At 34.2% G+C, this 25,521-nt stretch overlaps 2 protein-coding genes across 4 annotated transcripts in view; one reads left to right on the top strand and one right to left on the bottom strand.

Moving 5' to 3' along the window:
• Positions 1-312: 312 nt before the first annotated feature.
• The window catches only part of LOC106141168 (serine/threonine-protein kinase unc-51), a 39,219-nt gene continuing 14,010 nt past the window's right edge, over positions 313-25,521 (top strand). For 2 of the 3 annotated variants that reach the window (XM_060947517.1, XM_060947515.1), the window contains exons 1-8: positions 313-714; positions 7,742-7,918; positions 21,280-21,496; positions 21,846-21,919; positions 22,141-22,301; positions 22,823-22,959; positions 23,881-23,970; positions 24,875-25,009. In XM_060947517.1, coding sequence (XP_060803500.1) covers positions 589-714; positions 7,742-7,918; positions 21,280-21,496; positions 21,846-21,919; positions 22,141-22,301; positions 22,823-22,959; positions 23,881-23,970; positions 24,875-25,009 — 1,117 coding nt within the window. In that variant the 5' untranslated portion in view covers positions 313-588. The remainder of the gene's footprint in view (positions 715-7,741; positions 7,919-21,279; positions 21,497-21,845; positions 21,920-22,140; positions 22,302-22,822; positions 22,960-23,880; positions 23,971-24,874; positions 25,010-25,521) is intronic. The other variant, XM_060947516.1, reaches the window with a different exon arrangement.
• On the bottom strand, positions 16,318-20,072 carry LOC106141169 (uncharacterized). The gene is made up of 4 exons (XM_013342826.2): positions 19,768-20,072; positions 18,579-19,068; positions 18,124-18,261; positions 16,318-17,677 (listed from the first exon to the last, which is right to left on the bottom strand). The coding sequence occupies exons 1-4, from the start codon at positions 19,809-19,811 to the stop codon at positions 16,895-16,897; spliced, it is 1,455 nt and encodes a 484-aa protein (XP_013198280.2). The 5' UTR covers positions 19,812-20,072; the 3' UTR covers positions 16,318-16,894.

Here is a 25,521-nt window from a genome sequence, read left to right as displayed (position 1 = left end):
TATTTTTTTACTGTCTACTTTGGCAACACCTACCTAGTCAGTCTTCTCAGTCAGCCAATTAAATTTGTTGAAATGATAATTTCTACAAAGTATTGCTATATTTTCGTATTTCAGAAAAGCTATTTACTTGCGTAAAAAAAAGACTAATATTTTTCTGCTTGCTTTGATTTCAAATCAGAAAAAATTGGGTGAAAATTTTATGACAAGGGTATTTATAAATTATATTTAACTTTTTTTATGTTATCCATGGTAGTTTCTTATTACTTTCAATAATGGCAGCACTTAATGTCATTCTTTTTTGTGTAGTGGCAACCCAATATTCTACTCTGCAAAATCAACACAAAATAAAATCACTTTTACACATTTAGCATTCATTGTGTGTTGTGATCGGTTAAAACAGAATTATGTTCTAAGGTTGATAATCTAGTATATCTAACGAGTTTAACAATGAAAACGAGGAAGTGATTTGGAGCTAACTGTGATCAGAATGTAGCGCTTAGTCAAGTTCCACTACAGTATTTGAAGATAAATTTATTGATCTTTTGTTGTATTGTTGTCCTAGACTGTAAATAAATATACATTGTGAAAATGTCAGTGGTTAAGGGAAAGTTAATGAAAATGGAGGTAACCCAGGTTGGTGAATACGAATTCACCAAACAAGATATCATAGGCCATGGAGCCTTTGCCATGGTATACAAAGGAAGGAGGAGAAAGGTGAGTTCCTTCCTTACTACACATAAGATTCTGCGTCATTGTTTTGTTTGTTTTTCTCTTGCATTTCATAAACTATACTTGAAATCAAATATGCTTAATATTTTTCTCGCTAAATCGATATGTGATCGTCGTAGGCGTTGTAGGTAAATTAGTATAACAAACAACGCATTTGTTTCAATCTTGGCACAAATAATTCAATTCATATTTTTTATATTTGTTGTCTGTTTTGTAAATATAACTAGGTACATGCAACTTGAATTTTGTGATTATTTGTTTCTTGAGGTATTTTTATAGCATGGTATTTGTAATGTTATACAAGAAACTTGGTACACTTAAGAAATTTATTTTAATAACAGTTACTTCTCCAAATCAAACACTAGAAATTTCAATTAAAACATTACACATTTTTCCACATTATTTTAATCATTAATATTAAATAATTATGATTGAAATTAAGCCAGACTTGAACTTCAGTACCTACCTAATTACAATTTAATTGAATAAGTAAATGGGTAGGTTGTTACTGTGGTAGCTTCAATCTGATTTTTAGAAAAACCTTACTGAAATGTTCCTATTTAAAAAAGAATTATTTTAAATACTAATACACTATTTCTAAACCGGCCGAGTTAAGAAATAGTGTATCAAGATTGATCTAGATTTTTGCCTAGAAGAATTATGATGTCATTTTATGTAGGTATATTATGTGTTTTTATAGCTCGTAGGTAAAAATTTATTTTTATTTTTGTCTTTTATAATTTTGTTCTGGTAATTGTTTCTTATCTATGTTGTTTACAGTTTCACAACTATTTCAGATGTTTCGTTACATTTCAGCTTGTACTTTAGCTTAGTGGTCCATACAGAGTTGATAGTTGTTATCATCATGTTTTTATTAAGAAAGAATTGCCTTTGTCTGTGCATACATTATATGCATGGAATCTTGAATGGTTTAATGTATCAAGTTCTATGCATAAAAAAATGAAGTATGCCATTTTTTCCATTGAAACTGCAACTAAGAAAATTGCATAAAAATTTTCAATATCTAGCTTCCTATTGTGGCTTTGCTTGCTTACAAATTAGCTTACTATATTATTTTCATGTAACAGCCGTAAAGTTGCATCCAAATACCTTGCTGTAGTATTTTTATGAAAGTGTAGCTAACTCACATACTCATAAACCTCTGTATTTATGCATGAAAGCATGCAGCCATTAGGATAGACAGAGGGCTTTAAATTAGCTGAATGGTTAAGGTATAGAGGTAGAGTAATAGTTACAATTTTAACATAAATAGACTATGACTCATTAAAAACCAAATAGCCATATTTTCAAAGTCATAATGAACATCAACCTTCTTAGAGGAAATAGGTTTGCTTAAACTATAAACAAATGCTCAGGTCTTTAACCTCTGACTTTGTGTTAAACTTCAAGATATGGCTATTTATTTGCTGTTATCAAAATAATGCAAAAGAAAGTATATATTTGTTTACAAATTAAATGAGAAGATACTTACCTAGCTAAGATTAAAATGCTTGTTTCTTTTGATTTATCTCCTGTATAATATTTTTGTTCCAAATTTGGTGAAACTAAAATAAATAAAATGTAATGTCCTGTAAATCTGGTTCTGTGGGAATTTCAAGAAATCTTTTCTTGGTGCTCCTTAAGGAACTTCTCTAAGGAGTTTTCTACATTCAATTGTGCACCAAATTCTTATGAAAACTAGTGTTTGCTCATGTGGCAATTTCCAGAAAAAAAGTAGCCAATGTTGTTCCCAAAAGTCTATTCTAACATGTGTACCAGATTTCATCATTCAAATATGTGAAAAATCAGTTCAGTAGTTTGTGAGTTTATTCATTACAAACATACAAAAAATACAAATATTTTTACTTTATTATTAGTGTGGACAAAAAGTAACAAAAAAATTTTTAATAATATCACTGACACACGGACTCATACTCACGGACTCAAACTCGTTACTAATGCACATCAAAGCATACTGAGTGCCCCAATGCTATTGGGTGTTAACTTTGACTGTTGAAGTTTCTGATTGCTTTTGTCTGTACTTTGTCACGTCTATATCCCTTTCGGGGTAGACAGAACCAACAGTCTTGAAAAGACTGAATGGCCACGTTCAGCTATTTGGCTTTAAAATAGATTTGAGATTCAAATAGTGACAGGTTGCTAGCCCATCACTTAAAAGAAGAATCTCAAGTTTGTAAGCCTATCCTTTAGTCGCCTTTTACGACATCCATGGGAAAGAGATGGAGTGGTCCTATTTTTTTTTTTATATAGGTGCCGGGAACCACACGGCACAGAAAATCAACAATTATAATCATTGGTTTTTTCAATCAGTTTATATAACTCATGTGTGGTTTTACATCTTATATGAAATAATTAATTTAAATAAGACAAGAAAGGATTTAGCAACCTGTCACTATTTGAATCTAAATTCTATCATCAAGCCAAAAAGCTGAATGTGGCCTGTCAGTCTTCAAGACTGTTGGCTCTGTCTACCCCGCAAGGGATATGGACGACTATATGTATGTATGTATGATTTTATTTTTAAAAAATTCTAATGAATTCTTTTCAAAATGAAATAGTTATGAAATGCCTAACGACTCTAGTAAAAGTAGCAGTAATATAACTAATTAATATAGATCAGTATATATTAAGAGATTATCATTACGTACAAAAGTAGTAAGCGAGCAGAGTCACAGGTGGAAGCTAACGTTATATTAATAACACTAGCTACCACCTGGTTCGCGCCATTTGAGGTCGCTGCTAGTGAACCAGGTTCGCATGTGGGTACTGCACCTCAGCAGCTGCTCCCATTCTGGTTTGTGTGTGCAGCTGGCTTTATCTAGGCTATCCAACGCGTGCCCTTAATTATCCAATTGCGAAGCCGACAGTTGGTCCTAGGGTTGGTACTATAACACAAAATATAAATAAATGAGGGCTTAAAAATATTCCTTTAATTTATTTAATAATTTCAAAAATGGTTCTAAGGGAAGTCACTTTTTGCAAAATATGACATAGACAATTTGTCTGATGTCATCAAGTGATTAATCTTAAACCAGTTACCAAGTGTTAGCCGCTTCAAATAAACAAGCGATACAAACTGTTAAATGTATTGCCAATCGTGAATGACAAAGAAAATATCTGGAAATACATATAGCAAATAACAAAAACTGACTCCTTTGAACTGCGAGGACATCTATATTCTATCGCGTTACAAAAAAAACAGTGTCGACGACTCGTAGATTGAAGAGGTCTATGCTCTTAACCGGATAATGAGTTTCTTCCACGAGATAATCATTATGGCTAGTATGTAGCTCTTATACCCTATAGATATGAATAAATATGAAACTATACAAATTTGCTGGGTACACATGAACAAATCACCTCGTCATCGCTCAGACCATACTCGACATAATTATTACAAACGCTATTCATATTATATGAATTTCATATTGCTAGTAACGAATTTTCTAACTTAGAAATAAACTGGTGCCGGTACATAGACTTCACGGCATTAATACACATGTCCCTACTTTTTGTTTCAACTAGGTATCAGTTAGCCACAGCATCCCATATAATATCAAATGAAAAGCAATAGCATAAAATAGGTAAACAACAACATAAAATTGTTTGTTGTTTATTGTATTGATGTAAAATCGTATATTTCATTGGGAATACCTACATTTGGCGAAGTGGGCCATACTTACTGTTTGTTTTGAATGTCTGTCTTGTTTACTTTTGAGTGTCTCAGTGTGCTTACCTATCAAATTATACAAACGAATAGACGTAGTTAATTAGTATCATTAAGATAAACAGCTACTTAACTTACAAGTCAATTACTTTAAAAGCAATAGGTAATAGTATTATAATAATATAGGTAAAATCATACCGAATAACTACTAATATTAAATTTTAACGAAATCAGAATTAACTTCTTGTTTTATGTACGCCCTCTGGGACATTAACTTCGCAACTATTTGTTTTTTGTACCAAATATACAATTTTACTTTCTTTCTTTCAATCAAATGAACATAAATATTGAATCGGAAAAGTCAATAGGGTTCGATAAAAAAAGAAACAAATTAGATTTTGTATTTAAAAGAACGCCAAATATTCTAATTATATGGGCTATATATGAAAAAAAAATGGAGTAGTCAAAAGAAAGTCATGTGTTGGCAAAAAGTTAGCAATATTGAAAACCTCCTACATATATTGTCCCATCTTGGAAGAAAAAAATATTTAGTGGTCGTGCTGAGTTTGGGTTGGATTTCATTCCTTTGTTCCAAGTGCAAGGGACAATACCAGTACCTGGACAATACGTCACGGCCCATGCCTCCCAAGGGCGCACGACATGGTGCTGCACACGCGTGGGGTGTACCATTTGAAGTCACATTCAGATTTGTTTTTGAACAAAGTTTCACGATAAATAATAAAAGTTAGGATCTACATATATTAAATATATATCTATATTATACGCGTCCATTACACCCACAATGACACTTCTATTTCAAGTAAAAAAGCTCTCTCGACTTACAGCCTTATTAATAAAAATTTCTTGTCTTCACTGAAACGTTGATTAAGACTTAAGCAGTGTCTTAAATTTTATTATTCATAAAACCTGTTAAGTCCGGTATTAATTAAAAATCCCTTATTTTTTTTAACCCTGGCAATATCGTGGTAGTTTTTAACTTTAGTGGTAGCTATCTGGCTGTAGAAGAATTGTTCGTAGAAAAGGAAAGAAATAATGCATGCCACTGTCACTTTGTTTTTTTTTTTTTTTTTTTTTTTTTTTTTTTTATATAAGTACTGGACAAATAACACAGATTGAGTTAGCCTCGAAGTAAGTTCGAAACTTGTGTTACGAGATACTAACTCAACGATACTATATTTTATAATAAATACTTGTATAGATAAACATCCAAGACCCTGGGCCAATCAGAGAAAGTTCGTTTCTCATCATGCCCTGGCCGGGATTCGAACCCGGGACTTCCGGTGACACAGACAAGCGCACTACCGCTGCGCCACGGAGGCCGTCATGTTTGAATAAAATACTTTTTTTTTTTTACCAAACATTTATATGACTTAAAGTGTATCTTAAAATTTAAGTAACGTTTATGAACAAGGCTGACAATGATTAGTGTGTATACTCTTTACAAAATTTCTTTGCATCCCTGTGAGGTTTGGCAAACGAGAGATTTGGTATGATAATCACTATCATACCTTACGCCACCTAATGGACGACCGTGACCGCGCAAGCATCAATTAGATTGCTTTTCTGTAGTTCCGGAGAGGAGTTTAATCCCTATTGCTAGATCACAGAATAAACATTCGTTCAAATCGATTTAGTATACTTGGCCTACAAAATGCTCCCAGTCAACAGGGAACGTGTCGAAATCAGGTCAAGCTGAAATCGCTCCACCAGCCTACGGAATGTAAGGAGGCTAATATTAGCTCGCCTTCCGCACAGCCCCTTTAATTACAAATGCACTGCCCAATCGTGACCTGAGGTTGTAGTGTATTTACATTAGGAGTTTTGAAACGCCATTCATATAAAGTCAGATGGAAATCGGAAATTTTTACAATATATATAAATAAAATCAAATGAAAAGTTTTTTCTAACCATATTCCTCGTTACTGAGTAACATTATGATTTTTAAGAGTAATTTAGCATTGCTTTCTCTTCTGCTTACAATTCATAATTTCATAAACAACTAGGCGACGGGCTTGCCCACGATGTCCTTCATCAAGATATCATCAACACTATTAATAAAGAAAAAAGATTTCTTACGTTTGTAATAACGAATAAAGTCATAAACTAGTTTCCTCCTTTTTCACTTTTTAGAAAGCTACATTATCTGAAAGTGCCATAATAATATATTTGTTTTTTTTTTTTAATTTTATTAGGTTTCAGACAGATTAATCAATATTTATGAAGTAATCCGGGAAAAAGCGCTACTTCAATCTTTTATGGCGTGTGCTGGCCACACGACTGATTATCTAGGCATATAATGTATGACAAAAATATAGTAGGTTTTTAAAAGATCTATAAAAAGTCCTCGACACAATATATCTAACTTCTATAATTTAATTACTATAAGGTATTTTATATGTTAAAAAATTATGTAAATTAAAAGGTTTTTGAGCATTATTACTACACGAGGATATACATATCCTTATGATCAAAAGTTGTATCATCATAAAGGGTATTTTACGAATATAATATTGCCCTTTATAGCACAATTGGATTTATAGATTTTGAAATAACGTGAAATTAAAATGCGTGCTCTGAATAATTATGTTGGTAGCTGTTGGCCGCGGCTAGAGCGTCCGCGTATTTTTTCGAATGGATACGGGAACAGTTGCGTGTGGTGGAGGCACAGTTTCAAATCCTACCCCAGCTATTACCAGTTACTTTTTTCGGAGTTATGTACATTAGTTTCAGTGTTAACAGTGCTCTTACGTGTATACAAATTTAAAGATGCAGCCAGGACCTTGCTGCACGTATAGCTCGCCCACCTGCGACGACCTTAAGCAACGCTCACTGCATTTGCCTTATCAATTTACAGAGCAACCTATAATTATATAATACTGTAAAGTAACTTCTTATAAGAACTTGTGCAAACCTCGCGTACAATATTGGCACTGAGCGCATGGCAGTTATTTAAGTATTCCATAATTATTACCCGTATCAGATGCAGCTATTATAGATTTTAATCCATTCTATTACGGATATACATAATATAGAAAAATATGTGTTCTTTACTACATCTTTGGCATAAGTTCCTTAGTTGATATTCAATAGCCAACAAAATACATATAAACTAAAAATGCTTGCCAACTTTTTGCACCATCACCATTCCCACAGATTTCATTGTACTTTAGCCAACAATCATGCGAAGTCAACGCATTCCAGCCATTGTTATATTATCTAAAATAATAACCTGCATACAGAATAAATAAGCGTTTTTATCATAGTCGTATCACGTACAGTTAAATGTATTTTGCTTTGTTCCAGAATCCGTCACAGTCAGTTGCTGTGAAGGTAGTGACAAAAAAAGGGATCCAGAAAGCGTCAGAAATTCTGGTGAAAGAAATCAAGATCTTGCGTGAGCTGACAGCTTTGCACCACACGAACCTAGTCGCGATGCATGATTGCATGGACAGCCCGGCATACGTCTATGTCGTCATGGAGGTAAGTTAACGTATTTAGACTCTTTCAAAACAGCGTATCCCCAATCTTATTTTATCGGGTTTAAAATTCTGGGTCCACTGAAGACATCTTGTCGATGATATTCGGCATGCTGTAAAATGATTTATTATTTAAAGCCACCGGGCCATCTCGGGTGACTTTATTTTAATGTTGTATTGTAACTGTTTTTGTTATGTGGCAACATCACTAAGCTTATCAACAGCGCGTATGCTAAATCGTGCAATCAAACATTTCACGTATTAGAGCATAACTACAACCTAAGACTGCACATCGTCGGAGCTGCTGTTCCCCAGGCATAATACCTATCCTGGCAGAAGAACTTCCTTAAGGTGACGGTCGAGCCCGAAGTATCACCTCAGCGATAGTTAAACAAAACTTCTCTGCTCTTCTCTTTGCTGAAATCACGCGGCGTAAAGTCTACGGCACATATTGATTTAAATTGTACAAAAGTACACTATACTTCGTATTAATATAAGTAGTTGACATATTAAATAATTAGGTATTAAGTTTTTCTTTTAACCATGGTTTACAATTTGCCAAACTTCACTCATTTTTAAAATTTTCCTCCTTTGCTGGATGTTTGCTGAATTCCGTCTATTTAAAGAAACTAATTTTATAATGCTTCCGTTTGGCGCCATTTTTCTGGAAAATATGGCTAAGTAAGAATGTTCATAATTTCAACATTGGAGGATGGGTATGCATGGCTGTCTCGGTAAATATACGGCAATCGCAATAAACATACGCACCACAGGTTAAGCAACAAACAACAAATAACGCGTGTTAACGAATTAGAATGAACTCATTCCAATTTACAAAAAAATTAACATGTTCTTTTCTGTAACCGACCAATTATTATGTATGGATTACATGTTCCTTAACAATCAAGACACTGATTGTTAATCAAAGGGTCTGCTCTCGCAAATTTTTATTTCCACTAGTTCATTCTAGTTTGCCATCAACCTGCAACTCGACTTTAGTTTGATCTAAATTAATGCAAATCAGCAGCCCCAATAATAAGGCAGCGTAAACTTTAATCACGTTTCACACTAGCTCCCCAACTTCATAATGGTTAGTTCAGTCACGTGTATGTATTTGATTATACATTCATCGCCTGTTGAACACCGCAATATCTGAACTGTCCTAAGCTTACTAATCCTACTAACCTCTATTATAACCAGATAGAAGCTGCTATGAGCTCGTTATTTTATTAAGTCTATTTCATTAATATTTGGTCTTTTACTATTTCTATCTAGTATTTTAGCTATGATAGTCATAATTTCTTCATATCCTATTTATTTTTTCTATTAAAAGAGGTAGAACAAACCCGGAATCACATATTAACATACAATACTAGAGATAGTTTGCGTTACAATAACCAGGAAGTTGTGTCCATCATTAAAACATCAACTATTGCTGTCCATAACCTACTGCCCTTGCCCTTAATCTACTTCTGAAGCGACGGACAAACCCGCAATCGACAATTTGTTCTATAAAAATAAGCAATGCAACTTTGTATTTAATAAATTAACATTTTTAAAAATAAAGTATTCGTATTAACTATAGTTCTGTGTATTTACTAAGTGCTAAATCTAATTTTTTCAATCGGCACGCTTCAAACCTTTGTATCTGTGGTAGGAATGGTAGAATTTAAAGCAAGGTCAAATTTTAGCGAGACACCCATCTTTGTAGCACGCGCCTGGTGCGTGCACGTCCAAGTCCGTCGGCTGTCATAGATTACATTAAAATTGTAGACGGATAAAGATAAAAATATTAATTCACGTGAATTGCGCCAAATTTAAGTTATTGCGCAGCTAAATGCCGTAATAGGTCAAGGGGATATCAATAAATGAGATTAGCAGACGTTATGTGCTAGACAATGTAAAGTTATTATCAGTATACAGAACTTTGATCTGGCCATCGTAATGTTTAGGGTCGCGACTGGTGGAGGTGGAACTGCCCTACTAACCTGTTTATCTTCTTATCAAACCTAAGATTTCAGAAATTTGATTGCGTATACGTTCATAACCGAACGTTTTATTTCACGCAAAAATACGTTTAAGATGAGACAAATTAATTTTAAAGATTTGCAACCCTTTTAGTCATTAGCGGTATCGTAATTGTAATTGTAAGAACCAAATCCATGCTAATATTATAAATTAGAAAGGAACCCTGTCTGTTTACCTATATGTCTGTAACGCTTTCACGCCTAAACCACCGAACCGATTTTGATGAAATTTGGTACGTAGATAAGATTTGAGACCCTGAGGAGGATGATGAACGAAGTCGCGGGCAACAGCTAGTTCTCTATATAAATTTTGCCTTACCACACTCACAATACGTACAAATTATTTTGCCTTACCATACTTACATTTTCGAAACGGATTTACGAGCAATTCAGATGAGAATCTCTGCCATTTTGGATCTCATTTTGGGTCCAAAATGAGACCAGCGTCGTTGCTTATGCCGAGCGCATTCGCACGCGCCATGGTGTCTGCCTGCTGTATTTCCACACGTGTCGCGTCTTCGCCTCGTGTATATACATACGCCCGCCTCGTGTTGTATCTACGAGATAGATTATTGCGCACAATAGTATGTACTCCCAACTAATTGCTACTGTCGTGAAAGTACACTTATTTACATAGTTTCAGGAAGTAGTCTAAATATTGGAAACTAATTTTAATGCCTCATAAAGGTAACCTACCGCTACGAATCAATTTCCATGCGTTATATATTTTACAAGTTTTGTTGGAATTTTCAGTCTCCAAATTTTCGACGTTGTATCAGTAGGCTATTTTACACCGTGCCTGTGGGTCACCGCCCGACTTAAAATCTAGTTTTTTTTTTGTTTGTCTAGTTTACCCGAGTCGCTGACTGATATTGATAAATGTTAACAAAGGATAAACGATACATGAACGGAGCAACAGTCTCCCAAACATGGCAGTACATAAACAATATAAACGTGTCATGACTACCTACGTGGTGATAAAAACTGATAAAAGTATTGGAAAACTGCAAGCCGACCCAAAACTAAAAATATATGACGTGAACATAAATTTACTCTGGTTTACAATGACCGGAACAAAATGGGAGGCCCCTTTTTTATACAATATTCTTACCTTAAGGTTTTTATTTGCCTCAATGACTTGTAGAATTTGGCATATGGATATCATACGTATCTTTTAAAGCTTGCCTGTCTTTTAACTATAATTCCGAGCTACATTTACTTATTTATAAGACGATTCAGAGGAAATGACAGTTGTGCGTTGTTTCGATTAGATTTTAATGGTTCTTTATAACATTATAGTACTTCGTTGACCAAGCGACGCCCGGTGGATGTCAGAAAAACCATAAAAAAATATTATAGGTTTTGTAACGCCCACCGAACATCAAAACCATCCCAAAATGTCGACAATGAATTTTCTTGGATGTGAAACCTTGATTCGATTTTTTTTTATCCTCGTATGCACATACATTTCAAATTTTATGAAATCGTAAGAGCCGTTTTCTAGAACGCGAGTATAAATATAAATTAAAAATAACCTCTTAAAAAATTGTAATTAAATCAACAAGTCTAATGTTATACTAAATTTATACTATTCTAAACAAAGTTCTAACATTGAATAACAGACATAATACGACAACACGGACGTAAATATATAAATACGTACAAAGTGTATTTGTTGCGTAAAAACTAAAACAGAACAGCAACGCCCTCGTCGCAGTACAATAAGCCAAGTGAAGTTCATTGGCACGAATTCTCAAATACATTCTACGTAGATCGCCATGGCCAGCCAACCTGTGATGGTCGCCGCCAACCATGACTTCAGCAATTATGGGTACGTCAATTTTTTGACTCTTTATTTTTAGAACATAACGCAGTCAAAAACAAGTTAACTCCACTCTTTATTGTACTGTATTTCAACCTTAAGTTGTTCCCGGCAAGACAAAGCCTCGAACTGTTCACATACATATACAATTATAAGTTCATTTTCCATTACAAGGTAGACAGAGCCAACAGTTTTGAAAAGACTGAAACCCCACGTTCAGTTGTATGGCATAATGTTGGAATTGAGTTTTAAATTACGAACTATTTAGCAAAAATAAAAGCAAAATTTCATGTATAATATGTAACGACCATAACCTCTTCCAGATTCAAATGTTAATATCACCCGTACCATATATAATTTTTGAACTATTTGTAGCAAGTGATCTAAAAAACAACGCGGAAGAGTTCGTGGCTTCGTGTTTCTGCGTCGTTAATTCTACGCCTCACTCGTTCACTACGTTTGATGACGTAGTTCCAGACACGATTATTTATTGTAATATTATCTCAATTTATTATAAACCTTATCAAAATCTGCGTCGTCATAACTGTCATATGTTTTTCTTTTTGGGACAGTGAACTTTGGAATTTCAAAGCAAATAAAATTATGTTTTGGGAACTCAGATACAGTCCTATTTAATTAAGATTAAACAAATTATATTAAAGATTTCTCTGAAAGGCCGCCATATAGTGAAAAAAAACTACTTAAAAGTAGACACAAGTCTGTGGAAGGTGAATGCAACAATTTTGCCAATTGCACCTACACACTAAATGTAATACTATGATGTATAGGGAATATTAGGTGCGATCTTATGCAAGAGCTTGCGTTTGTTGCCGAATGATCACGTGTTGAGGTGACGGCGACGCCCGAGCCCGACTAATCTGAACCTATTGTATAGGTACGTATAACATGTATACGAGTCGAGTAGTCAATGTCAACTTGGTTGCTAGCTATTTAGAGGATAGTCCACTTATGATACGCGACATCGCTCATTTGAAACGACTAAAACCAAGGATTTATAAAACGAACGATTTTAGAACATTTTTGTTTGTAGTCTCTAGTATCAGATATAGTAGTATATCCTGTGTCTTCTTGATGAACACGCAAATTGAATTAATTTGGTGTATGGGGCATCTTTCTGGTTTTCAATTTAAAAATATAAACAAAAAGGAAGTCGGAATCATCAACACTGTCCAAATCGAGAACGCGCGTTCGAAAATTTTGCACATAAATATTTACATCTTCTTGAGCCATTTAGACTTCTTATTTTGTACTCTATACTGAAGATTGTTTAATTGATTTTCCCAAATTTTTACACACGTTTAATTCGTCTCGAACTCTTAGACATTTCTTGTTAAAGATAAAACGTGAATATTTAAATTCGAACGATTGGTGATATATAACTTTTCGCGTTTGCTATCGCAGTCAGGTGGTGACCTCGTGGTCGTATTAGTGTGCGCTCTTGGGGCCCTACATCTCGCACGTGTCTCCATATCGAACCGGTACCTCTACTCGATATCGGCAGGGCTTCGGCCGCGTACCACATCTATACAAAACATAATACAATATTTGTAACATCATGTAACACAAAATGATTTTCTCATTCCATGAGATAGATACTTACTTTTCTGATTACTTTACAAAGATTTTTATGTCGTCTGACACCAACGCAGGATTGAGAATTTTTGTGCACTTGTTAGTGATTTCGCCCATTGTATTTTGTTCTGAAAACTCCTTAAATCAGAAAGACAGAAATGGTGTTATCCCCTTTCGGAATTCAATATAAATAATATAAATAAATACGCCCAATAAATGAAACACTCAAATTGATCAAATAATTCATACAAAAAATAACTTCGTTCTATTTTCTGTTAAATATAATCCCGTATGCAATACGATAAAGATCTATTTAAGGTGCATGTAAAACAACGGTCCATATCGCGAACCGGTAAAGGTTTTTATGTCAGATAGTGCACTCACTACACCGTGGAATAATTAAATTGATAACGGAACGGCAAATGTAACCTACTGACTTGGCAACTATTAGATAGATCTTATGGTTCAACTATACGCCTCACTCGTTCAATACGTTTGATGACGTAGTTCCAGACAAGATTATTTATTGTAATATTATCTCAATTTATTATAAACACACACGAACACCGACACGCATTTTATGAAGAAAAGTTTTCAAATTTCTTCGGAAAATTTAACATAAAGTCATAATTATATATCAAAATATTTATTTGGAAATATTTAACTTATAATATTTATAATAGATTTTTATATAGGGTTTTGATAACGTCATTTGATACAATCAAACTACCCATTTGAGGACACGAGCCGATCGTCTCTCTAGACAAATGAGTATGCAATATTGCGTCAGGTGCATTTCGCACTCCATGTACTCCGCCCGGCGCTGGAAAGCGAGCTGGTGCGACGGAAACCGCAGCTTTCTATCCATCCGCCTAATGCACTTGTAATTCCAAGTCACCATCCGCTATCGCCTATCAAGTTCACTCTCATTTTCAAATGAGAATAATTTTCAAGTAGCTTTCGTTTTGTTGATGTGTTGATTTAGTTTCTCGAATCATCGTATAACATTGCATTTTTTGCTGCAATTGAACGTAATAATTATTTATTTTCTTTTTTTGATGTGCCGAGTGGTTCCCGGCACCAATGAAAAAAGAATAGGACCACTCCATCTCTTCCCCATGGATGTCGTAAAAGGCGACTAAGGGATAGGCTCACATGGAATTCTTCTTTTAGGCGATGGGCTAGCAACCTGTCACTGTTTGAATCTCAATTCTATAATTAAGCCAAATAGCTGAACGTGGCCATTCTGTTTTTTCAAGATTGTTGGCTCTGTCTACCCCGCAAGGAATACAGACGTGACCATATGTATGTATGTGTTTGATGTGGTAATGCAGCTATTGGTGACAACAATCTTGTTACTTATTTAAAGACTTTTACTTACAAACTCTTTGTTAATTCCTTTGTTTGTTGACTTTACTCTTTGGTAACTTACTTTTACTCTTTAACTCTTTAAAATAGAAAGAAAGAAATTATTTAATTTGTCCAAAAAAATAAAACAAATAAACTAGAACTGAAACTTTTTTGCCTGATTGATTTTTGTGTTAGATAAAGCGTCATTTAAAACCGGTACCTACAACTAATAAAACCTACCTAGATATAGCAACAACTTGTTACATTTTATCTCAACTTAGGAGAATTAGTTGTTAACGGTGTTCTTGTACCTGTTATATATGTACCTATTTCCTTTGTTTCAAGAGGAGGAAAAACATGACTAGACTGGTTGACGCCACGGTTTCTTCCATTTACGTCTATTCTTTACATTCCGTTTTGTATCTAGATAGTTGATGTACTTAATTAAATCTTGCATGAAAACTCAATTGCAAGTCAACAGATTTCACATTTTTAACCAAATATTTTTACTAAGACCTCCCTGCCACCTCTAAATATTAGTACCTAATATAAAAAAAATATGTCTCAGTCAACATTCTATCAATGATCTTTTAAATATATTGCTACGAGTAGTTAACTGGCGGCACCACAAGAAAATGCATATTTGCAAAATGACTATCAATCGGTAAATTGCAGTTTGCGCCACAGACATGCAATCAAAAGGGACTCGAAATGTTAGTAGGTCAGGCCAAGCAGGATTTCTCAATAAATAATGCTTCCACATTTAGCCGCCTTTAGATACTTAAAACACAATATATGTATACTATAAACATGGCTTAAAATTAAAAACATTTAATTGAAATTTAATGATAACCTGCTTTTTGAAATTTCAAAATCCTATATTGCACTTTCCATATAAAAACCTTTTAAATAAGGTTATCATGACGGTTCCAGAGTGAATTAAACTTTTAACGAGGTCGCTGCACTTGAGTCATATCTCACAATTCTCGAATCATAATGCGAGCAACGCTGTAAAACTTTCATTGGTGGTGAATGTTTCTTAAATAAGCATTGTCCCGTTTTCGCCACGATATGTGTTTGCAACTGCACTGGCGGCGGCCGTAGACCTGGCCGCAGTCAACGACCTAGGGCATGTCGGCCGTATCTTTTGTCAGACAGAAATCACATGTTCAGGTGAAGCTGGGAACTTTAAAAACCACTCACTCACACCACGGTGAACTATTAGTAACAAGTTGCATAAAGGCTTAAATAGGGTAACGGTACCAGTACAACTCGGTCAAGCTTGTAAGTCACTGAGCCGTATGTCCTTCTTTATTGCAATTAGAAGTTGAAGTTTTTTTTATCTTTAAGTTTTTTAATCGACCTCTGGAACTTACCTATACAAAATTTTGTAAATATCTTTGAAATTTTTGACATAAGCAGTATATTTTATGGAATAAAAAAATAATATTTATTGACACTCAATAATAAGCCGTACCGTGACAACCTAGTCGTAAGTAGATTTATAAATTGATTCTTTGTTTGTTCTATATACTCGATTGAGGATTAGTGGGAGATGAGAACGCAAGCGATAAGTTAACTTTTAATTAAACAAAACATTAATACAAACTATTTTAACTTAAACTTTTTTATTTACTCTTTAAGTACAAAACATATAGGAAAAAAGTTCTCTTATTACGAGTATATGAATTTATTTACATATATTATTATCTTTCCCTTATTCTGGATTAACAACCATTAAACTTAACTTACATATTAATTGTTGCCGACTATAAAAAATGTATTTTGTAAAGGGAGAAAATATTCTAACAACATAATCATTCTAATTTATAAAATTAAATTTTAACAACAATGTATTTTAACATAACATATTATCTCGTCTATATCCTTTGCGGGGTAGACAGAGCCAACAATGTATTTAACGTGCTTATTAATGCTATCTTAAGATAAATTATCATTAAACAAAGTTGTAAACGTAAGCTTACGCTTTCCAACGAGAAACATACGTTTTACGCAATAATGACACGCTTTTTATATGTATTAAGAATCACATACAAAATATTTCCCTATTTTTCACAACTTCTACTTCCTACTACAATTCTGAACCAATTTTGGCAATAAATAATGACATTCAGATCGAAACCACAAAAGTCAAATATGACACACTAGCTAAATTAAACTTATGTCCTTAAACGGGGGATTTGTCTTGCAGAGGCACTTCTTCTGGTGATGTTGTACCATTCGTGTTACCAACTGGGCGATCTGGTGTTCTAGAATCAGAGCTAAATCTCTTTCTAATATTAGTCCAATTCTTTTTTATTGTAATTCCAGCAACTATTACCACCATACAGGCTACTATTATTCCAATAGTACTTTTATTTACACCTCCGGATTTTGAATCTGATGTCGTGGCACCAACTTTATAATTAGACGACTCGTTTTTATCTGTTTGAGTTTCTTCTTGTTTATTTTCGGAATTAACCGCTGGAATATCAACTTTTCGGACATTTACTGATATATCGGAGTTTCCAGCTTCTACTAAAGTGCTGAACTTTGAAATTGCTGCAGCTTCTTCTGTTTTGCCCAAATCATTTAATGAAGTTTCAGGAGCGTCTTGCGACCCATTTTCAGGATTCAGTGTAGAGATTGGTTCTTTGTCCGATGCGGTCTCATTATTAACAGCATTAGGGGTTCCGTAATTTATATCAGGGGTATTTATTGTTGGATCACTTTCCGAGTCGTCGTCAAGGAATATAGTTGCTGGAATCTTTGCTTCAAGCATATCATGTTCAATACCACCTTGATAATCTGGACAATTTATTTCCTTCTCGCATGTTTCAACGCATATGATTTTCAGACTGTTTGTCAAAGATTTACACAATCCCACTTCTACTTGTTCATCAAACGCGTTTGAAGGCACTACTATTTTTTCAAGAGACGTGAATTTCCCCAATACGTCGGATGATAGTTTCTGAAACATTTATAAGCAAATATCAAAGATAAGTTAAACACATCTTATAAAATGATTAGTTGTTGCCCGCGACTTTGTCCTCTGACAATTGAAATTGCTCCCTGTATTGCCCTCTTAGAGGGGTGGGGTAAGAACATTATGTACACCAGATTTTAAGATCAAGCAAGACAAATATATCTGCGAAAACGACATTTTTAACGAAGCACTAGGCTTTGTGTGATAGGCGCACAAATATATGCGCAGACAAACATATAGATAAAACTTTTAAAAATAGTGGTATTGGATTTTGTAAGTTATATATAGAACCCCTTGTAGATTTTTAGCATTATCTTAAACGTAAATAAATTGGTCAGTTACAGTTTTATTATAATGTATTTATTATAATGGATGGATAAAAATCATTGCAATTTTAAGTTCACTGTATAATATAATGATTACAATCTTACCTCTCGTATGTCATTGCGTCCCAGATTCAATGTTTCTAATTTTGTCAAATCAAAGCTGTTCTGCAAATCCATTGGAAATTGTAACAAACGATTTTTCTGTAAGTCTAGCACACGTAGTCCAGATAAAGTACTGATTGACTGGAATGGAAAATATTTTATGTAATAAAATCTATCAATCTGTCCATTTGTTTAGGCACTGAAATAAAGTAAAACAATCTACATACCTTTTTTTTTAGAAAAGATGAATAACTAAAATATAAAATAAAGTATTGTTTCAGCAAAAGTAATTCATTATGACATTAGTAATTTCATTTTACTTTTCTTATCATGGATTATTTTTCAACACCTAAATTAAAATCATATAATCTAAACTTCTCTTGCGTTGAGAAAATAGGTCCATATTTTTGTTAATGATTTATAATCAAAAGAACTCACTAATTAAAAGAAATACTTACTCCAAGAGCCAAATCTTGAATCAAATTGTTACTAGCATTCAAAAACTTTAGGTTTATTAATGAAGATATTTCTTTTGGTATTTCAGTCAATTTATTGTTCTGTAGTTTCAGTTTTGTCGTTTTATTGTCAATTCCTGTAGGTAATTCTGATAACTCTAAACCTGAACATTCTGTTGTAAAATCTTCGCCTTCCGCGTTACATGAACATTTTTCAGGGCAAGATAATTGACCAATATCACCTTTATCTTGCTTATCAATGATGTCGGGTTCATTCAACAGTTTGTTAGATGGATCAAACATATCTTCAATTTGTGGTTGTTCTGTTGTTGTACTAGAGGGTTTATCAGTAGTGTCTGTTTGCTCTATGGGCCCACTTCCACTTCCTTCCAGAACGTCCCCATCGTTTGGTGCGGCTTGCTGTTCAGGTGGGAATTGGTTATCATTTTCCATCGGAATATCATCGCCATTCTGCCCTCTTACGGTTGTAAGCCTGAAATTGGTTTTAATAACTCGTGACTTTATCGTACACTTTTATCGGGAGTAGGTGACGTAAAATTATAAGTAAAAGATAAAAAAATGATAAGTATCAAGGGCGTGCATGAAATATTTCACTTTTAGAATTAATGATACTTATTATACATTAATTTTTTACACAAAATAACCACTTTCCAAAACTCTTTACATTACTTCTGATACTACATTAACATCTTGTCAACAATTATTTACGTAAAATATTTGTAGAATACAGTTTTCATTAACATTATTCTATAGGCTCTAAATTTGTAGGTAGATGTCGTTCTTAGGTTGACAAAGTCTTGTTGGTTTTATTAAGTTTTTGGTGGTAGATTCATCATAACACACGAGTTAAAGTTAAAGTGTAAGATTACCCCGTGTCAAAAGTCTCATCCATCAGTAAAACCGAAAGCAAATACTTGCAACATACATTGTAGGTAAGTACTTCATACCCGTCATAAGTTACATTTACATACGAGTACAACACATGTTGGCAAAAAGTTTTATGAAATAGGAATAATTTTTTTAAAGATTATTTTGTGAAATATGTATTGCGTTTCAATAAACTGAACAAGGCATGAAGTAAATCTAACTAGGTAAATAGCTCAGTTGACTCAGTACGTACCGCTTTTACAGAATAGGTGGTAATATGTAATAGGATATTTTAAATACTTACGCAATAAGAGCCAGCGACAATAGGCAAAGATGCTTCACTTTCATGGTCACTCACAAATGCACACTATTATAAGACGTGCCAATCGAACTCTGGAGAAGTTGCCTGTGCCGCAAGTACCAACGGTGCGCACAGCACATAACTCACTGACACTTATAACTATTATCACTCAATGATAAGATTACCAGCGGCATGGCGCAGCTTATCGCGAATCAAACCAGATAACAACTCTGCATAAATGTGAAAATATTATGAGCCGAACTATTTTTTATCACCTGAAACATACACGTATTCACAGAAGGCAAGGTCTGACAAATGAATAGTTACACAGATGTGCAAACGTTTGCTCCATACTCAACGGCCCCACAAAGATTTGTGCGTCGACTTGATATGAATAAAAAAAAACTTGATAAGTGTAAATTACTACCGAACCGAACTGATAGTAATACTTACATGTTCTGATATGCTCTGCTCTTGACAGTATACGTAACATCGTATGATGGACATTACAAAAATTATCTCTCAGTACGAAGAAACTAGAAGAATCAGTTTTACACCGGAATTGAGGTTGATTCATAAATTGCCGGATTTATTATTTTTGTTTTATTGACGTTATCGTTTTATACAAATATGAATATGTGTTGTTATATGTACTGCACCTTTCTTACGTCAAGTACTACTGTAGACTAGTATATTATTTTATCAATTTATTGTGCATTATGCGATCCTTTACATTAATAGCTCGTTAAATTGACCGCATACTTCGTTCAGTACTAATTCTACGCAATGAATTTGAATGTATAACATCTATTATTAAACAGTTAAATAAACATTATCCGCAGAATCAGTCTAGTGCAAGCAAATATAACGGAGATCACGGGTAACCTTTAAGAGGCTCCAAACATCACTTTTGCAACAAATCATGATAGTAACAATTGAATATTACATGTGATTAGTTTATTTTTGTGCCGTGTGGTTCCAGAAACTAATGGAAAAAAGAATAGGACCACTCCATCTCTTTCGAATGGATGTCGTAAAAGGCGATTAAGGGATAGGCTTATAAACTTATCACTATTTGAATCTCAATTCTATCAATGAGCCAAACAGCCGAACTTGGCTTATCAGTCATTCCAAGACTGTTGGCTCTCTCTACCCCGCGAGAGATATAGACATGATAATATGTATGTAGTTTTTTTAATTTGAATGAAGCCTATGAAATTACTGAACTGTTATGTATTTCATGTCATTTTCTTATATTAAAATATCTTCTTACATACAAACCTATACATACCTATTACGTCTTTATCCCTAGCGAGGTAGACAAAGTCAACAGTCCCGAGAACACTGAAAGGCCATGTTCGGCTGGATGGATTATTGTTATTAGTTCGTTATAATTTTACAGGCATACTCTTCGCAAAAAATATATATACCAAATTCTTTGGTTTTCACTATCCACCGTCATTTATTATGTTATTCCGTCTTTCGGATAGGCACTTACTATGTTGTATGTTACAGTACTGTAATGGCGGCGACCTGGCGGACTACCTGCAGGCCAACCGGCTACTTAGCGAAGGTACCATCCGGCTGTTCCTGCGGCAGCTGGCGGAGGCCATGCGCGCCATACACGCCAAGGGAATTGTGCACAGAGACCTCAAGCCACAGAACATACTCCTCACCCACAATGTCGCGCCGCAACGCACTCCGCAACCTTCAGAGATCATACTAAAAATTGGTAATTATTTTAAACTAGGTATAGTAAGAAAACTCGCTTAATAAATAATGAAGAACACATAAAAAAGTACATGTCAAATTTTACATCCCTAGACCCAGCGTAATTAATTTGAAATATTAAGAAGATAAATAATGATTAAAATAACTAGAAATTACTATCAAACGTTGTTTACAAATTGTCGAGTAAAGTCCAACAAAAAAAACATTTGATACATAGTTTTTCATGGTCTCATTGTGAATCACCTCACAAAGTACACAATATAATTGTTTAGAAGCATTAATATTCATGCTACGCAATTTGCAACTAGGTAGCGTTGTTTATATGTTTAACTGCGTTTCTTTCCGTGCAGCTGACTTTGGCTTCGCGAGGTTCCTGGAAGAAGGAAACATGGCCGTCACACTATGTGGCTCTCCAATGTATATGGTATGTAATCAACACATTGTATAACATAACTCAAGCAAATTATTTTTTTTATTCAATATTGTGGAACATTTCGAATATCACTTGATAATTGTCAGATCTTTTGGTTTAATAACATTGGTTGACGTCGAATAAATAGTAAAATTTTAGTGCCACTTCCAAAATGTAAGTGCAAAAGAAGCGGTAAAAATCTAATAATATAAATTTATTTCATGTTATTACAGGCACCTGAAGTCATAATGTCACTGAAGTATGATGCCAAAGCTGATCTCTGGAGCCTCGGCACCATTGTCTACCAATGTCTGACCGGCAAGGCTCCATTCCAAGCTACTACGCCTCACGAACTGAAAGCCTTCTACGAAAACAGCGTAGATTTACAACCCAAGTAAGTGCCAAGCTCTTGTGTTGCTTTTATTTTTTACCACCATTAACTGTGTTATCTAAATGCATAATCTTAATTATGGTTGATCAAGATTTAGCAAAACTGTAATGTATAGTTATGTACTTGAGCAAATTTTTTTTTCTTGTCATACTATTAGATCTTCATTTTGTATTCAAGAATTCAAGAACTTTTCAGAGACGTAATAATTATTTACTTTGCATTACGAATCAAGCACCTGTAAATACATTTAATTATTATTAGTAAGCGGCTTTTTTACTACCAAGAAATCATAAACTTGTTGTTTATTATTTAATTCAGAGGAAATCATACTCTTACAACCATCTTGAAGTGTAAATACTATTATATATTATTTATATCGTAATTCACAATTTGCTCGCACGGGACTATCCTTAAGTTAATTATTAAGTTAAATACAACAAAGCAAAATACCTTGTTTGTGTTGTAAGTTATAATCCCCTTTTGTATTAATTGAGAAGGTATTAATATATGATTTTTTTTTTCAGGATGCCGGCAGGTACCAGCAATGAACTATGCAACCTTCTAATTGGTCTGCTACGGCGAAATCCACGCGAGCGCATGCCGTTTGAAATGTTCTTCAACCATCCGTTCCTACAGCGCCCGCGCACCACATCTATACCTAGTGAGTAACCAGAGAAATCTTAGGTATTCAATGTTGGGAACTTACTATGTACAGAACTGACGTGAACGTTGTTAAATACATTAAAACAACTTGTTATAATGTTTTTAACTAAATAAATTTATCGTGCCCAATAAAAAAATGTGTCAGTTAACTATCGGTAACCCGCGTTGCTTTTGACAAAGCATTTAGAGTTGATGTCGCAAAAGACCAGTTAGAGAATACAAGGCAAAAAAAAATTAAAAAACAATCTAAAGTATTTTTTTAAAAAGCCAAACATTCCTTTCGAAAATATCATGTTTTTACATTGAAGAAGGCTAGAAATACCTAACAAAGATATCAATGACCCGCAAAAGATCTACAGTGATATAGATTGCCCTGAATTGTAAAGAAAACACTATATGGAATAAATATTTCTACCTATTTACCTGATATGACTCATGCTTTTTCGGCTTGTGTACTTATGTATGTGTATTCATCGCCGAATATACGAAATCAATCTTGTACGTGTGACTAATCAGTAATCATAATGTGTTCGCCTAGTTTTTGTTCGAGCTTTCGAAACCAACTCACATCATTGTCTCTTCGTCCTCTCAGTGTCGATTGCATACGTTTACATACTTACCTATTTGTATTCTTAGTTCAATTTGCATTCAATAGTAATAGAAAACATTTAAATAGAATATAACAAGCGTTTCTTGAAACTGATGTTTGGCTGTATTGGTACCTACTTTTTTAGTTAATAGTGCTATCTTGATTCATAATCATTTCATTGTTATACATAGTTACTGCATATGCCATCGCACATTACTCGTTTCTAGTCCATGAAATTTTTGACTAGTGTTGTTTAGACACAGGTATTAAAGAAAATATGAAAGTAGCGTAATAACTTTCAGTGATGGTAAAAGAGCATGTATTGTTCAGGTTTGGACTGTGATCTGCCTGACATAATGGAGTGCGTAGAGGGTGAAGCAGACACTAACTGTTACCTAGAAGATTCGTGGCACAGCGAGGGTACTTATATCATCACTTACTAAAGCACTATTAAGGCGGTCGACTTCGTGCCTGATACTCTATAAGTAGGAAATTGTATACGGGATGAAGGCACGATGAAATTTTTCCTATCAATTTTGTGTTTCTGAAGTTATTAATTTCGCTTTCATTGTTGAGAGAGTAGGAGTACCGTGCACGAAGTAGACGGCCTATTTAATCGTCGCTTCGTTGGTGCATGATGTGGCGGTTATTGATAACCTTCCTGTGAACGTGTTGTCAGTTGTCACTAATCTACAATTCGTCTCTACTCCTATAAGCACATTCGGTGTCGCTTCTGTAGCATGGCTTGATTATAAAATGTGTTAATCAACAAAACAGCAAAAAGTTTTAAAATTTCAAGGACTACGACCTTCTTATGTAGATTGCCCACGCTTGCCTACAGAATGTTTTTTATGAGGTAGGTCAAAAAGTTCGCGAAATGAGAAGAATAAAGGATGAATTATTTTGATATTTCAGTATATAAGGATAGCTTTTCATTTGGTGTCGAAATATGCAAATCAGCAATTTTCGTCTCGTGCTTTCTTTCCATGTTGTTCTTTCATAAAATTAGGAAATGAATGATCATTACTAGGGACATCTCTGAACTATCATGTGTCGCAGTTGTTATAAGTGAAAAACCCTCTATTCCACGAACTATTTGATCACCCTTCATATTTAGCATTGGCATTTGAATTTATATCGGGTAAATTTAATTATCGGTATATATAAAGAATAACTTAAAACTTTCAGAATATGTTTTTTCTTCTTCTTATCGAACTGTTTTTAATGAGCGGGACATGGGCACGTATGTCATGTACGGTATAGTTTATATTTTGTATTACAAATAAAAACAAGAGAATAGTGTCAGTAAGCGTTATGTTACTAGGCGGCGCTAGCGCGGCTGGCGTGTGCAGCGCAGCGTCGAGTGCGCCGGCGCGCGCGGCGCCGCGTCTGTCCGCGCCCACCCTAACACTGCCGCACCACGTGCTGCAGCCCAGGAAACCGCAGCCCACCTCATCAGGTCAGTATCGACTCTCTCACGACTCTTTTGCAAAGTGGATTTCGATGAAATTTCGTTTTACAGAGTAAACAAGCAACCAAGTGCTAAAGTTAGCTTTTAAAAAAGTAAAAATACTTATTTAAACTGGTATTCATAATAACTATTGTTTAATCATAGTTTTATAACACAAACATATTCTTACAAGTATATTTGTTGTGGAGTAAAATAAACATATTTTTATTTTATAAAGGTACTTCATTAAAATTTTCGGATGATACTAGTCGAAACACAAAAGGTATCTATCACTTAATACTGAAAGTGAAAATATATTTATTTGAAAACTCGAATTTCCCAGGAGTTTAAAATTAGACATGATTAGTATCTGTTAAATTATGTACCTATTTTATTTGTCTAAACATAAAAAATTCAGTCTGATAGTAAGAGTTTATCTTTGATATTACGCTGACGTATTGTTGCAGTATTTTAGTGATAAAGGTAGTAAAGCGATATTAAATTGTATGTGACGCATACAT

Source organism: Amyelois transitella, chromosome 13 (genome assembly GCF_032362555.1).
Source record: "Amyelois transitella isolate CPQ chromosome 13, ilAmyTran1.1, whole genome shotgun sequence".
NCBI classification, from domain to species: Eukaryota; Metazoa; Arthropoda; class Insecta; order Lepidoptera; family Pyralidae; genus Amyelois; species Amyelois transitella.
This window is presented reverse-complemented; position numbering and strand designations above follow the sequence as displayed.